General features: G+C 40.3%; 1 protein-coding gene across 1 annotated transcript in view; it reads right to left on the reverse strand.

Moving 5' to 3' along the window:
* HUWE1 (HECT, UBA and WWE domain containing E3 ubiquitin protein ligase 1) overlaps positions 1-14,470 on the reverse strand; it is a 1,134,422-nt gene that overhangs the window by 563,758 nt on the left and 556,194 nt on the right. The window contains exon 32 of the mRNA XM_080273518.1: positions 12,836-12,987. Coding sequence (XP_080129644.1) covers positions 12,836-12,987 — 152 coding nt within the window. The remainder of the gene's footprint in view (positions 1-12,835; positions 12,988-14,470) is intronic.

A 14,470-nucleotide genomic window follows, 5' to 3' on the forward strand; every position in this document is an offset into this window, starting at 1 on the left:
ACCTGGATAATTTCATTCTCACTTCACCTCATCATTTACACCCCTTACATGCCACGTCGCCATCCATATCATGTCTTTCGTTCGGTCATTATTCATCATCTTTTGGTCAGTCCTGGTCTGAGGCTTCTTGTTCGTATTTTTTATTTTTTTTTTTTTTCGCGGAGGGGCACTAACCCTTTGCCAACCCACTTGCTGTCATGTAGGGAAAAAGTGTTGGTTGGTTAAAAGGTTACCACCCTGCACTGTAAATGCTTCCCTGGTTTACAGTACAAAATCATTATATATACAGTATTATACCATCTGATCATTGTTGTGCATGTATAATACGGTACAGTGCTGCAATGGTAGTGTAAAACCGTCGGTGCGATCCGGACTAATGTCTGATATATTGGAAAAAAAAATCTGCATTAGCAACGGGAAGTCCAGATATCGCTTTTATCGGAATTTCACTTCTTTTGGAATCGTTAGGGCCCCAATTAGTCCATTATAGCGAGGTTTTACTATTGTCGATGGTAAAAAAAAAAAAAAAAAAAAAAAAAAAAAAAAATTATATATATATTACATCCATCCATCATCAATCCTATGTTGCCCCATACAGTAGCGTAGGAAGCCGGGGCTAAGCAAGTTGGTACTGACATTTAAGATGAGAGTGACCAGTCTCACTTATCCCTGAGTGGCATTACATGAGCAATAAACCCCAACCACCCCAAGGATATAAATGTACACAAGCTCAATCCGATTGGAGCACCTTAATTACCCACTAAACCACCAGATGCCATAATTTGGTTATATGATTACCACCCAGCATTGTAAGTAAGTGGTTTCCTAGTGTACGGGAAACAATTTGGCTTGTCACTCAGTGTACAGTCACCCATACGAAGAAAGAAGAGGAAATAATGAATGAAAGAAAGACAGAAGAGGGAGTGTAAAGTCACCCACAAGCAGAAGGAAGAGGAAAGAATGAAGAAAAACAGAACAGGGAGGAAGGAATGGAGGGCAATACGATACATATATCACAATACGGGCATACCCCAGTTTAATGATCATTAGGCGGGGTATTGTATATCGGGGTACTTTTACATGTATTTCAACGTAGACCGTTTACCAAAGTTGGGTTTCCACCCAAACCAAGTCCAAAACTCACCCAGATAAACCCCAAAACAGGTTTAAAGGCAATCAAAATGGCCTAACGGCTGTCAAGATGAAGGGATGGGGTGGAGAGGTAAATGAGAGAGGGGGGTGTGAGTTTGGAGCAGGGCAGTGAAATGGCAGGGGACAGGGTGACGTGGAGGCGATTTGTTTGTGGCCACCCCAAACGGGATTGAGGCGTCTGGCAATAGATATATAGAGAGCTGTCAAGGAAGCTAACCTAAGCCTAACACCCATACATAACACCGAAACCAACAAATATAATCTGAATATCGTCAAATATGTCTGGAAAAAATCAAGCTTAGTAAACTGTACCCCAAAATGACAAAGTTCACCCCACCTGTGGCTAAAACACATTAACTGATGTCCAAAAGCAGTTTATAAATCAAACTAAACACACAATTTTATTCAAAAATATTATCAAAATCGGTAAGAAAAATCAAAACTCATTGTTTAACCAGGGTTTGGTCATCATTACAAGGGGTATGGTGCAATTTCTACCCCCATTGTTAAGCTGGGGTATCGTATCTAGGGGTATAGTATATCGAGGTAATACTGTATTTCTGCCTCTACAAAAATTTAAAACTATCTGGCACATTACCTCCATCACCGCAAAATGCAGCCTGAAATACTCAAAGCTGCTAATGCATTAGAATCCATTAGCCAGTTAATCTTTTTAGAAGCGCTGGGTACTTCATCAATCACTTCTGCAAACTGCAAATTTCACAATTGCAGAAGTGTAATTTCATTTGGAGATTTGTGTTTGTGACAAATTTTACACAAATTTGCAGTTTTGCGTTTGCACAATAATTCCGCAAACACAAACCTGCGCACAAACCAGCCTGACCTCTGCGACTCACTCACTCTCTCTCTCACACACAAACACACACACACAGAGGGAGTCAATCGAGGCGGACGTGCAACAGCGGCGCTCCGTACTGAACCAACACGGCCAGTGGCATTACCTAAATTAGTATCTTTGTATGAGTCAAATTCTGTACCAGGTTAGACTAAATGATTTTTCATTATTAAAAGGAAAAAAATAATAAGTTTAAACAAGACTTGTTCAAACAGGAAAGAGAACCAAGACGAAAGAATGCGCTGAGTCAGCTGAGGTTTGTTTAGACTACAACAACACAGGGATTGTAAGTACATACTCTGCACTTTTAGTATTGCAAAATGGATACATACTTTAGTAAAGCAAATTTGGAAAAGAAAAGGGATAAAGGTAAAAAGCAAAATGATGATTTCTACCAAGAACTGGTTGAAGTGGAGACTCACAATAGACTGGTTGAACATGTATTAGAAATGGCTTTCAAAAATCAAATTGATGAAATAAAGAAGCAGATGCACTTGCAAAAGGAAGAAATAGAAAAACTAGGAAGGGAGGCCAATAAGAAAGACACAACCATCAGTGAACTAACAGTGGAATTGAGTACACTTAGGAAGAAAATGAGTGAAATGGCAAGTACAATAGTCAATCACGAGAGTGTTATGGAAGAGTTCAAAAATGACAAGAGACAATTAGGCAAGTAAGCAGTCTTATAAACCAGAGCAGTGATATTGAGGAGAAGATAACACAGGTGAATGAAGCTGTGCAAAGCTACAAAAATTATGTGGAAACCACGTATGCTGAAATGATGAAAGTAAAGAAAGACTTAGAAACAAGGGTGGAGGAAAAAAGCATTAAAAAGGAAGTGAAAAGAATAATCCAAAACAATCCAAAGTTAGTCAGAGATTCAGTAGATATAAACAAATCTATAGTAATCACTGGTATAGAAGAGGAAGAAGTAAAAAACAAGATCACAAGAGACAAAAAGGAGATGGCAAATGTAATGAGCTTACTGAAAGAAGTATCAGAGGAAATCTGTAGTAAAGACATAGAGGAACACAAAAGGTTAGGGAAATATGAGAAAAACAAGACAAGACCTCTAAAGGTGACTTTCCAGAGCGTAAACACTGTGGAAGAGATACTAAAAAATGCAAAGAATCTTATGGAAAAAGAGGAGTTAAAAAATGTATGGATAAAAAGATGCCTAACACAAGAGGAACTGGAATTACTGAAAGAGAAAAGAGAGGAAGCATTAACAAAAAATGAGGGAAGATCAGAAGAAGAGAAAATTTTTTATTTTACAAAGTAATAGGATTGCAGGTACGAAAGTGGTACACAAACAGGATGGAATAAAAAGAAGGAAGGTAGTAGAACCATGTCATGACAAGTATATAAACAAGATGATAAAGTTAATGTACTCAAATGTGGATGGAATGGTATCTAAATTATTAGAGATGAATGATTATGTCAGAGAAAATGAACCACAAATAATATGCCTAACTGAAACAAAATTAACACCAAGGATATCCAATGACATACTAAACTTAGAGGAATACAATATATGGAGAAGAGACAGAAATTTAAAAAAAGGAGAAGGAATTATAATATTAACTAAGAAAAATCTAAAAGTCAATGAAATAAAACTAGATATACCATCACAAGTAGAACTGATTGCAGCAGAGATCAACACATCTGAAGGGAAAGTAATTGTAGCCAATTTATACATGCCACCCAGATCAAACACATGGGAAAGAGATGAATATGAGGACCTGGCAGAGAGTACAATTCAGAGTTTAAGATCATTACTACATAAAATGGAAGAGAAATCGGAAAGAATTATACTAACTGGGGATTTCAATACAAATATAAATTGGAATACTCTAGATATAATTAGCCAAGAAAGCTGTTGGGACCAAAAGCTCCTGGATCTCTTACAAGAGTTCTTTCTAACGTAACATGTGAGGGAAACCACCAGAAAAAGAGGACCTGATGTACCTTCAGTGCTAGATCTAATATTTACTAGGCAAGAAAATGATATTGACAGTTTAATATATCACCCTCTATTCGACAAAAGCGATCATGCAGTACTAAATTATAACTTCAGGATAGCATATTACATAGTTAACAGCAATGACAGTTACAAAAAGAGTCTAAACTATAAAAAGGGAAATTATCAAGACCTAAAGAAGTATTTCTTAGAAGCTGATTGGGAAAATGAGCTTAGAGGACAAGATTTAAATGCTGTATATAAAAATTTTTGTGAATTTTATGAAACAGGAGTCCAGAAGTACATCCCACAGCACAAAGAAGCACATAAGAAAATACAGAAATGGTTCAATACAGAATGCAAAAAATCAAAAGAAAGAAGAGATTTGTTGTGGAATAGATACAGAAGACAATAGTGAAAGGGCGTACAATAATTACAAACAGGCAAGAAACGATTATACAAGAATAAGGAGGGAAGCCTAAAAACAGTTTGAGGAGAATATAATAAATAAAAGTAGTGATCAACTGAAGCTGTTTTACAGCTATATCAGAAGCAAAACCAAAGTAATAATACAATCAATTACGGACGAGGGAATCACTTATACACAAGAGAAAGATATCTGTGAAGCATTAAATAAGAATTTCCAATTAGTTTTTACAGAAGAAAAAAATTTTGAGGAGGACTATGTGGAACATGCATGTCCACACATACTACCATATATACAAATAGCAGAAAAAGTAATACAGGAGGAGTTAAGTAGATTAGACAGAGGAAAAGCAAGTGGTCCTGATGAAATTTCATGTTGGGTACTACGAGAATGTGCAAAGGAGTTAAGTAAACCATTATTTTTAATTTTCAAGAAATCCTTGAGTCAAGCTAAACTACCTGATATTTGGAAAAAAGCAAATACTGTCCCCTTATTCAAGAAAGGAAATAGACAAAATCCACTCAACTACCGACCAGTATCACTGACCAGTGTTGTAAGCAAGGTATTAGAAAAACTTATAAGAAAAGATTGGGTAAATCATCTAGAAGAACACAGTATGATAACAGAAAGACAGTTTGGTTTCAGAAAAGGAAAATCATGTGTTACTAATCTGTTGAGCTACTATGACAGAGTAACAAACACAATACAGGAAAGGGAAGGATGGGTGGACAGTAGCTATTTAGATTTCAAGAAAGCTTTTGACACAGTACCACACCAAAGACTTTTATGGAAACTGTACCATCAAGGAGGAATTCGAGGCAAACTGTTTTGTTGGATGCAAGACTTTCTCATAAAAAGAGAAATGAGGACAGTACTAAAAGGAAACTACTCATCATGGAAAGAAGTGACTAGTGGAGTACCACAGGGTTCAGTGCTGGCACCAATCATGTTTTTAGTGTATATAAATGATATAAACAGTAACACTGGAAATGAGAGCTATCTGAATATGTTTGCAGATGATGCAAAAATACAAAGGAGAATTACTAACACAGACTCTTGTAAAGAGGTACAAGAAGAATTAAATAAACTTCATGAATGGAGTAGTACATGGCAAATGGAATTCAATGTGGACAAGTGTCATGTAATCAAGTTTGACCAAAGTGGAAACAGACCTGATTGGGAATATAAGTTAGGAAATAAAACCCTATACACATCAGAAAGAGGGAAAGACCCAGGTGTGATTTTCAATAACAGACTATCTCCGGCTGACCACATCAGCGAGAAGGTACGGAACATGTATACACTGCTTGCAAATATGAGAATAGCATGCACATACATAAATGAAGACATGCTAAGAAGGATAATAACATAATTCATTAGGCCAACCTTGGAATATGCATTAGTAGTCTGGAGTCCTCATCTCAAAAAGCACATAGACAAGATTGAAAAAGTTCATAGGGCCGCTACAAGATGGATACCAAGCTTAAGGGACCTAAGCTACGAAGAAAGACTAAATAAACTGAATCTATCAACACTACAGGAGAGAAGGAAAAGAGGTGACATGATAATGTTATATAAGTGCATATCAGGGAAGGAGAACATAGACATAAATGATTACTTAACATATGGAGAAGCATCAGCAAGAGGACACTGCAAAAAACTGCATAAGAAGAGAGATGATAAAGACGTAAGGAAATTCAGTTTCCCAAACAGAGCAATTGAACAATGGAATGCACTACCGAATGAAATAGTGTGTGCCAAAACAATTCACAAATTTAAGGATATGTACGATAAATGTGGTTTAAGACACAGGACAGTACGAGCTTGACTCATTCCTGTAAAGATACAATTAGGTAAAAACATACATGAAACATGCTCATTTGCACACATACATAATCTTCCCTTGACTCAAATATGCACATACATACAGACAAGCACATGTGAACATACCCTCGATGTACGGGGGTCTATACTGGTTTGGCTGGCTCTCTCTATCTCACACGTAAATAATTCAAAATATTACACACCCAAATCTCATTAAAATTATACAAGAGTGGTTGAAACTATTATATTATCGTGTGAATTACTTTTTTCCTCTTTCTCCACACTGAGCACATAGGTTGTCGTCGTGGCTTCCACAGCCGAAGGGTAAAGATAATAATTCATGGCCCGTTACTGGAGCTAGCTCTGTGGCTAGGGTGAGAAGTGGTTGGAAGAAGTTCAGGGAGCTCTTGCCTCTTCTGACATTGAGAGGGCTCTCCCTACATGCTAAGGGGTCTCTGTATGCAGCATGTATTAGAAGTGTAATGCTGTATGGTAGTGAGACCTGGGCAGTAAAGGAGGAGGATATTCGCCGGCTCAGACGTAGAGAAATGACAATGATTAGGTGGATGTGTAGTGCGCCCCTGTGTGCAAGGTCCAGGGGGGCTGGGTTTAAGATGGAAGAGTTGAGAGGTAGGATGGGACTGGAGTGTATTGATGTTGTGATGAGGAGAGGTAGATTGAGATGGTTTGGACATGTGGAGAGAATGGGGATGATAATTGAGTGAGGAAGGTGAGACGTGCTAATATTGGGGGTGGGGTTAAGAGGGGTAGACCGAGAAAGAAATGGGACGAGGTCATTAAGTGTGCCCTCAGGGTTAAGTGACTGAAAGGGAGGCTGCAATGGATCATGCAGTGTGGAAAGCCGCCATTAGGTGACCAAGGCCGACGCATGCAAGCATGTTGGAGCCTTAAAAAATGAAACGAATGAAACGAACGAACGTTCTTGGGATTTACTTTTTTCCCCTACAATATTCTTATGGGTCCCCGGACGTAAAAGTGAATGGACGTTGTGAGACTGGACGTTTAACAGCGCACGACTGTATAGTAATCTCTCCAATATCCGATGTAATACAGCCAAAGGCGTGCCCAGGAAGTGGGATCATCCGGATACTGGGACCCTGCCTCCTGGACTGGTACTTGTGGACCCTAACCCAGCCTAACTCAGAAAACCACCTACATAACTCCCTACCGGATATACATAGCACCTATTTAAGACCCTATTCAAACAAATAACAAACTGAAAGCATGAAATAAATGAAAAGGAACCAGAGAATGAGGAATTACAAGTGAGTATGGAAAATACTGAGCAGTGTACAGGGTACTTACAACATACCCGTGGCCATTATGAAGACTAACCCACCTCCTCTAAGGCTCCTGCAGTTGTGAAAATGCTCTTTTAGCACGTACAGTAATCCAGTGTTATGCTGCACTTAATCCTTTGCACGGTGAATTATAACTGTTTAACACTGCACATTCTGTTCTTACTTGCGCCCTGTCAGTTGCAACTGCCAGTTTGCACTCTGCACTTAATTCTTTGCATTCTAAACTCTAATTTCTTAACACTGCACAACACTGTAAATTCCCATGTGGTCCAGTGGTGAGGTACTGCAGTTTATTCACTGTTTATTCACAAAAACGAGCACGTGCGGCATTCATTGCAATGAGCGTCTGGCCAGGATGGCAGTTACGTGGTAACTGGGGAGGGAAGGAAACAAGGGGCCGTGTGTAAACACAGCTGGTTGGTGCCATGCGTCAAGTTCAAATTACAGTTGAAAAAAAAATCCAATTTTTTTGTTTGTTTGTTTTTTACGTTTTTTGGGCATTTTGGGGTTTCGAAGGCCTGGGCCCAAAATGTCCAGACATTGGGGTGTCCAGTTACTGGGCGTCCGGATATTAAATAGATTACTGTATAATATAATTTAAAATATACTGTATATATTTCACTTTTTCTATAATTTCTACCCCGGGGGTAGGGGTTTTTTTTTCAAGAATACTCCCCCAGTATCCCTGCTTGTCATAAAAGAAGACTAAAAGGATTGGCGGAGCGTTAGTGCCCCTCCCCGGAAAACAACAAACTAAAAAGACAAACAATAAGCCTCGGACAAGGACTGACCAAAAGATGATGACCAAGGACCGGACAAAGGACTTGGTAATCGGAACGTGGAATGTAAGGGGAGCAAATGATGAGGTGAAAGAGAGAGAGAGATTGTCCAGGTGCTTGAGGGTGCGAAAGTTGATGTATGTGGAATAACTAAAATGAAATGGAGAGGTGAGAGCATGAGAGAATGGGAGTATGGATGGGGTATATGTGCAGGAGTAGGTGAGAATGAGACGGCAAAAGAAGGAGTATGTATAGTTGTGAGTAAAAGATGGAAGAAGAGCATAAGACAGTATGGATCAGTTGGGTTATGGATTGTGTGGGTAAGATTGAAAATTGGAATACAAATGTGGGGGATTGTGTGAGTGTATGCTTCAACGCAAGATCGTGCAAGTAGAGTGAGAGAAGAGTTCTGGACAAATGTGGAGGTGGAGGTGTGCATGGAAAAGTTTAGAAGGAATGAGACAGTGTTTTTGATCGGTGATATGAATGGTAAAGTAGGGAATGTGAAAGTGGATGGAATAGTTGGTGAGTGGGGTGTGCCTGCTCAGATAAATGAGAATGGCAGTGCATTAGTGGACATTTGTGCTGGGAGGAGGCTGGTGATAGCCAATACCCACTTCAGGCACAAAATGATCCACAGGTATACATGGCGAGTGATGAGAAGGGTGGGTGGTGAACTGAATGAAAGGAAGGCAATGATTGATTAAGTGTGTGTGGATGAAAGGATGCAAAAATGTATAATGGATGCAAGAGCTTATAGAGATTGGGGGAGTGGACTTTCTGACCACTATTTGGTGGTGGCCAGAATCAAGGTCCAATTAGGATGGAGGAATAGAAGGGAAGGACAGGAAGAAGGAGTATTTGTAAGGAGAGTGGAAAGCTTAAGAGGATGAGAAAAAGGCAAAGTATAAGAGAGAAGTGGAGGAATGACTGGGCAAATATGAATTGGAGCAGATGGGGGACGTGGAAGGTGTGTGCAGGATATTTACAGAAGAAATATGTGCAACATGTGATGTGGTGTGTGGGATGAAGAAAAGACGGAGGGGTGTGCAAGGAACAGCGTGGTGGAATGAAGAGGTGAGACAAGCTGTGGCACAAAAGAAGAAAGCATACAATGAATGGATGAGAAACAGGGGTGTCGAAGAAGTTGAGAGGCGGAAGGAAGAGTTATATGTAGAAAGAGAGAGGTGAAAAGATTAGTAAGAGAGAGTAAGAAGAGAGTGGATGAGGAATTTGGAAGGAACTTGAGTGTAAAGTGGAGGGACTATAAGAAAATGTTCTGGAAAGAGGTGAAATGAGTAAGGCAGGGTAGAAGTGAAGTTAGCAGGGGAGTGAAAGATAAAAATGGTAGATTACAAGTGGAGAAAGGAGAAAATGTGAGCAGATGGAGAGAACACTTTAAGGAATTACTGAACATAGAGAATGGAAGTAATGCAAGTATAAATGGCTGGGAGAAGGAGGGAGGTGAGGAGACAGGAAGAAATCAGTAGGACAGAAGTTGTGGAAGCAATGAAGAAAGTTAAATTGGGGAAAGCCCCAGGAATTGATGGAGTGTGTGGTGAAATGCTGAAGTATGGGGGAGAGATAGTAGCAGAATGGATGTGGAAAATGTGCAGATTGGTCTGGGAGGAAGGTAGAGTCCTGGAAGATTGGAAGTCAGGTATAATTATCCCCTTGTACAAAGGAAAAGGGGAAAAAGAAGTGTGTGGTAATCATAGGGGCATCTGTCTTCTTAGTAAAACAGGAAAGGTGTATGGTAGGATACTTATTGACAGAGTTAGAGAAAGAACAGAGGAATTAGTTGAAGAAGAACAGGGAGGCTTTAGGAAGGGAAGAGGTTGTACAGATCAGACATTCATTCTTAGATCTTGAGTGGAAAAGTTTCTAGAGAAGGAAAAGAAGTTGTATGCGGCTTTCACGGATTTGGAGAAAGCATATGACAGGGTGGATAGACAAAGATTGTGGAAAGTATTAAGAATATAAGGAGTAGATGGGAAGTTGTTGAATGCTGTGAAGAGTATGTATGACAGTGCTAAGGCTGCAGTGCGTGTGGATGGTGAACTAAGTGAATTTTTCTCTTTGAAGGTTGGGATGAAACAGGGATGTGTCATGTCTCCATGGTTGTTCAATCTGCACATGGATGGGGTAATAAAAGAGGTACAAGGTAGGGTAGTGGATGTTGAAGTGGCCCTGGTGAGAGAGGGTAGCGTCTGGAAACTCCCTGTAATGTTTGCAGATAATACTGTGTTGTTGAGTGAAGATGAAGGAGAACTGCAAGGTTTGGTGGATGAGTTTGGGAGTGTAAGAAACGGAATCATAAGGTGAATGTAGGGTAGAGTAAAGTGATGGTCTTTGAGAGAGGCGAAGTCAGTGAATGTACAGCGAGGTTGGATGGTGAGGAATTGGAAAATGTGAGTACATTTAAGTACTTGGGTAGTGTGATGAGTATGGATGGAGGTTTGAAGGGTGAAGTGCTTGAAAGGGTACAGCAGGGAAGAAAGGTTGCTGGTTCCTTGAAAGCAGTGATAAGAAGCAGGGAAGTGAGCATGGAAGTGAAAAAGTTACTACAGTACCTTCGCTTCCAACACGCGTTTGTCCACCACGATTCACGTCCAGCATGGAGAGCAAAAAATTAGTATGATTTAATACAATTTAATTACTGTAACATGGGTGCATTAGCATAACACGCACGGAGCTCTGAGAAGTGGGCGAAATCAGCAGAGTTCGCCTCTAGCACGATCACCCCTGGTCCAAAACGGTCATACTGGACGTTCCTGTGATGCTGACAGCCAATCAAATCTTCTGATCAAGTTGCCTCCTCCACCCGCTATCATGATGTGATCGTGATGTCGACCAATCAAAAATGCTTCTGCTCTCACGTGATGTTTTGTTTAAATTTCTCCCACCACAGTGCCACTCAGTCACATAATTCGCATTGGAAGGTGCTTTTTTCTCGTTGCATTTTCTGCCCTTGCTACTGCATTTTATCCTGCTCACGTTACCTAGGAAGCCTTCTGAGAACCCCAAGAAGCGGCGGCATCTCCCTCAGGCCACCAAGCTAGAAATCATCGAGAAGAAGAAGAAAAGGGAGAGGAAAGTGGACATCGCCAAGGCCTACAACGTGAATGAAGCCAGCGTGAGGACCATAATAAAAAACCAAGACAAGATCCTGGCAGCATTGAAGGCTTACGGAGTGCTAGGACAGGCAGAGCACAGGACCTTCCATGGATGTGGATGAGGATAGTGAATCTGAGTGTGATTTCACAGGATTTATGAGGGAGGTTGAGGATGAGCAGCAGCCATTACCTGCTAGTGATGCCAGCAGCCATCCTCCGGGGACCCAGTAGGACTACCTACAGCCTTGGATACCACCTTCCATTCCCAGCAAGCCCACCAACACTATCCTAAAAGGTTAGTTATTATTCATAGTACAGCACCATTTATTATAATTACAGTAGTACCAATACATGTAAAGGTATATGGTGGGTATTTAGGGTGACTTTTCCTAGGGTTGCTGACATAATTCATTTTTCCCCATAAGCCCTGTTGTTTGTCCAACACAATTTTGGTCCAACACAGGACCCATGCATGACAATATTACCGTGTTGGACGCTAGGGTACTGTACATGACAGTATTGTGATACCAAGTCTAACGTATGGAAGTGAAGCTTGGATGTTGCTGGAAGGACACAAGTCAAGAGTGAGAGCAGTGGAAATGAGTTATTTAAGAGGAGCCTGTGGAGTCACAGGGAGAGACAGGCTGACAAATGAGGATATAAATGAGCATTGTGGTGTGGATGTGATAGGAAGCGTTAGGAGGAATACACTGAGGTGGTCTGGCCATGTGGAGAGGATGAAGGGTGAAAGACTGACGAAGAGAGTGTATGTGAGTGAGGTGGAGGGGGGAAGAGGGAGGGGGAGGCCGAGGATGAGATGGAGAGGTATATGAGTGAAGGGGGGGGGGGGGGGAGCTGGGAGCGGGACGGTGAAATGGTGGGGGACAGGGCGACGTGGAGGCGATTTGTTTGTGGCCACCCCGAACGAGATTGAGGCGTCTGGCAATAGACAGATAAATAGATAATTTTTTATATCCCACTGAGGACTACAGACAACTTCCAAATTTCATAAAGTCACCTACTGTTAGTCAGAATAGAGTAAATAAAGATATAATTGTGGTGGATGAGCAACTAGAGATGATTTTCAACCCCTTGATTACAAAAAATATCATCCTAAACTTAATGAAATCCTCTAATAGTATCCAGAATAAAGGGATACAAATGGTTCCAAAAAGGATACAAATGGTTCACATTTGCAATTGCAGAACTGGAAATTTCAAGAAGTTTGCAGATTTGCAGTTGTGGATGGTAATGGTTTGAGTTTGCGGATTTGCACGAGGTGCCCAGATCTGCCTTTTAGTATGATTATGTATATTAAATGATTCTTGCAACCCCCATATGATTTGATATGCCTTAAGAATGAGCTCTCATACTGATATGGTCAATTTTACCAACTTACCCATGTATGTTCTGTTTGTAGCAGACGATAGGAGGTTGGTTGGCAGGGCAGGCTTCCATCATGGTGCAGATTAGTCCCACTAGTGCCTGAATCCTTCCATGCTTCTCTAAACTCTCCATCAAGACAGTGGCACGTGCAAGGGCTGCTTTAACCTGCCAACATTATCATCATAATCATCACAATCACAGTAATCACCACCATCACCATCATTATCAACATCCTAAAGATACTTCCCATTAAAAATGGGATCGGTTGAAACTAGAGGTATAAGAAAACAAAATACAAAACCACCTTGATGAATATATTCTTTACATATCTTGAGTTCAAACCTCTGTCACCCGTACTAACTTCCCATTAATAAATGAGATAGGTGGTATTAATACACAGAAATAACAGCATTTGTTTGTGGCCACCCTTTATGGGTATGAGGCATCTGGCAATGGCTAGACAGACAGATCATTAAGGCATAAAATTTTAAAATCTGTCAACACAGTGCCAGGTGAAGTGGACCAGTCACCCAGAGTCAATCATTCATTCATCATCCAAATCCAATTTCTTCAATAAAATGGGTGGTGAAGATCCAAACAGAGGAGGAGGAATGCAACAAAGTTCAACCATCAAGTGTCCTGTGAAATAAGCCACATCCACATTCATCACTCAAGCAATCAAGTACTGCTTCCACCCCACAGGAATATATTTTCCACAATACTGTACATACTGTACTTCACACGCTGCCAACGGATTCAAGTTTCTTTCCTTAAACAAATACTATACCTTAGTAAGCACTGCACTTAAAAAAAGGTGTGATGGTTAGTGCTTCTGACAGAGCTGTCAGATCAAGGCAATAACATTTTCACTGTTACATATAAAACATAATTATAGAAATGGTTAAAATCTATTCAATATGGCTAAATATTGATACAACCACCATATATCACCAGCTTTCATACTGTCAGCATCAAAATATGCCCCTCACTGTGAAAAACTCTAGATCTGGTACTATCACCAAATCATCAATCACCATCCTTACCCTTATTCCCAACTGATGATGAGGTGAGGCAAAGCTTGAAACAATGGGAAAAAATAAAAGTAGGAGAACAATAAACTTCATGAACAGTAGAATGGATCATATCATCTCCATGCCTTTAGAATCCTAGCTCCAAGTGGGCATAACCATCAGCACATGCTTTTTCATATACTGTACAGTAAAACCTCAATTAACCGGCATCCGATTTATTCGCACATCCGTATAACCGGAACGCAAATTCGATCCGGCATGGGGTCGAAAATATTCCGGATATCAAAAATATTTCACTGTCTGAATCCTCATCTCATGATTCTGATGATCCCCCTCTAATGCTAGATTAGTTTTGTACAGTACAGTACAGGATAAAGTAATGTATGCAGCCAAGTTTTCAAAATTATTTTGACCCGTAATTTAACCTTTTCATACTCGGGGGCCAGGTGAAGAATCGAACTGCTCACACTCTTTCAAAGCAGGATTCACTGAAGTGAAATCCAACCACTCGCACTCTTTTGACTCAGGATTCGTCCAAGTGAAATCACTGCTCACACTCTTTCGACATAGGCTGAGTCCAACCACATAATCTGCTGTATTTTTTTCACAATGTAGGA

The sequence above is a fragment of the Coenobita brevimanus genome, chromosome 55, assembly GCF_032717465.1.
Source record: "Coenobita brevimanus isolate Jiangsu-jjx chromosome 55, ASM3271746v2, whole genome shotgun sequence".
NCBI classification, from domain to species: domain Eukaryota; kingdom Metazoa; phylum Arthropoda; class Malacostraca; order Decapoda; family Coenobitidae; genus Coenobita; species Coenobita brevimanus.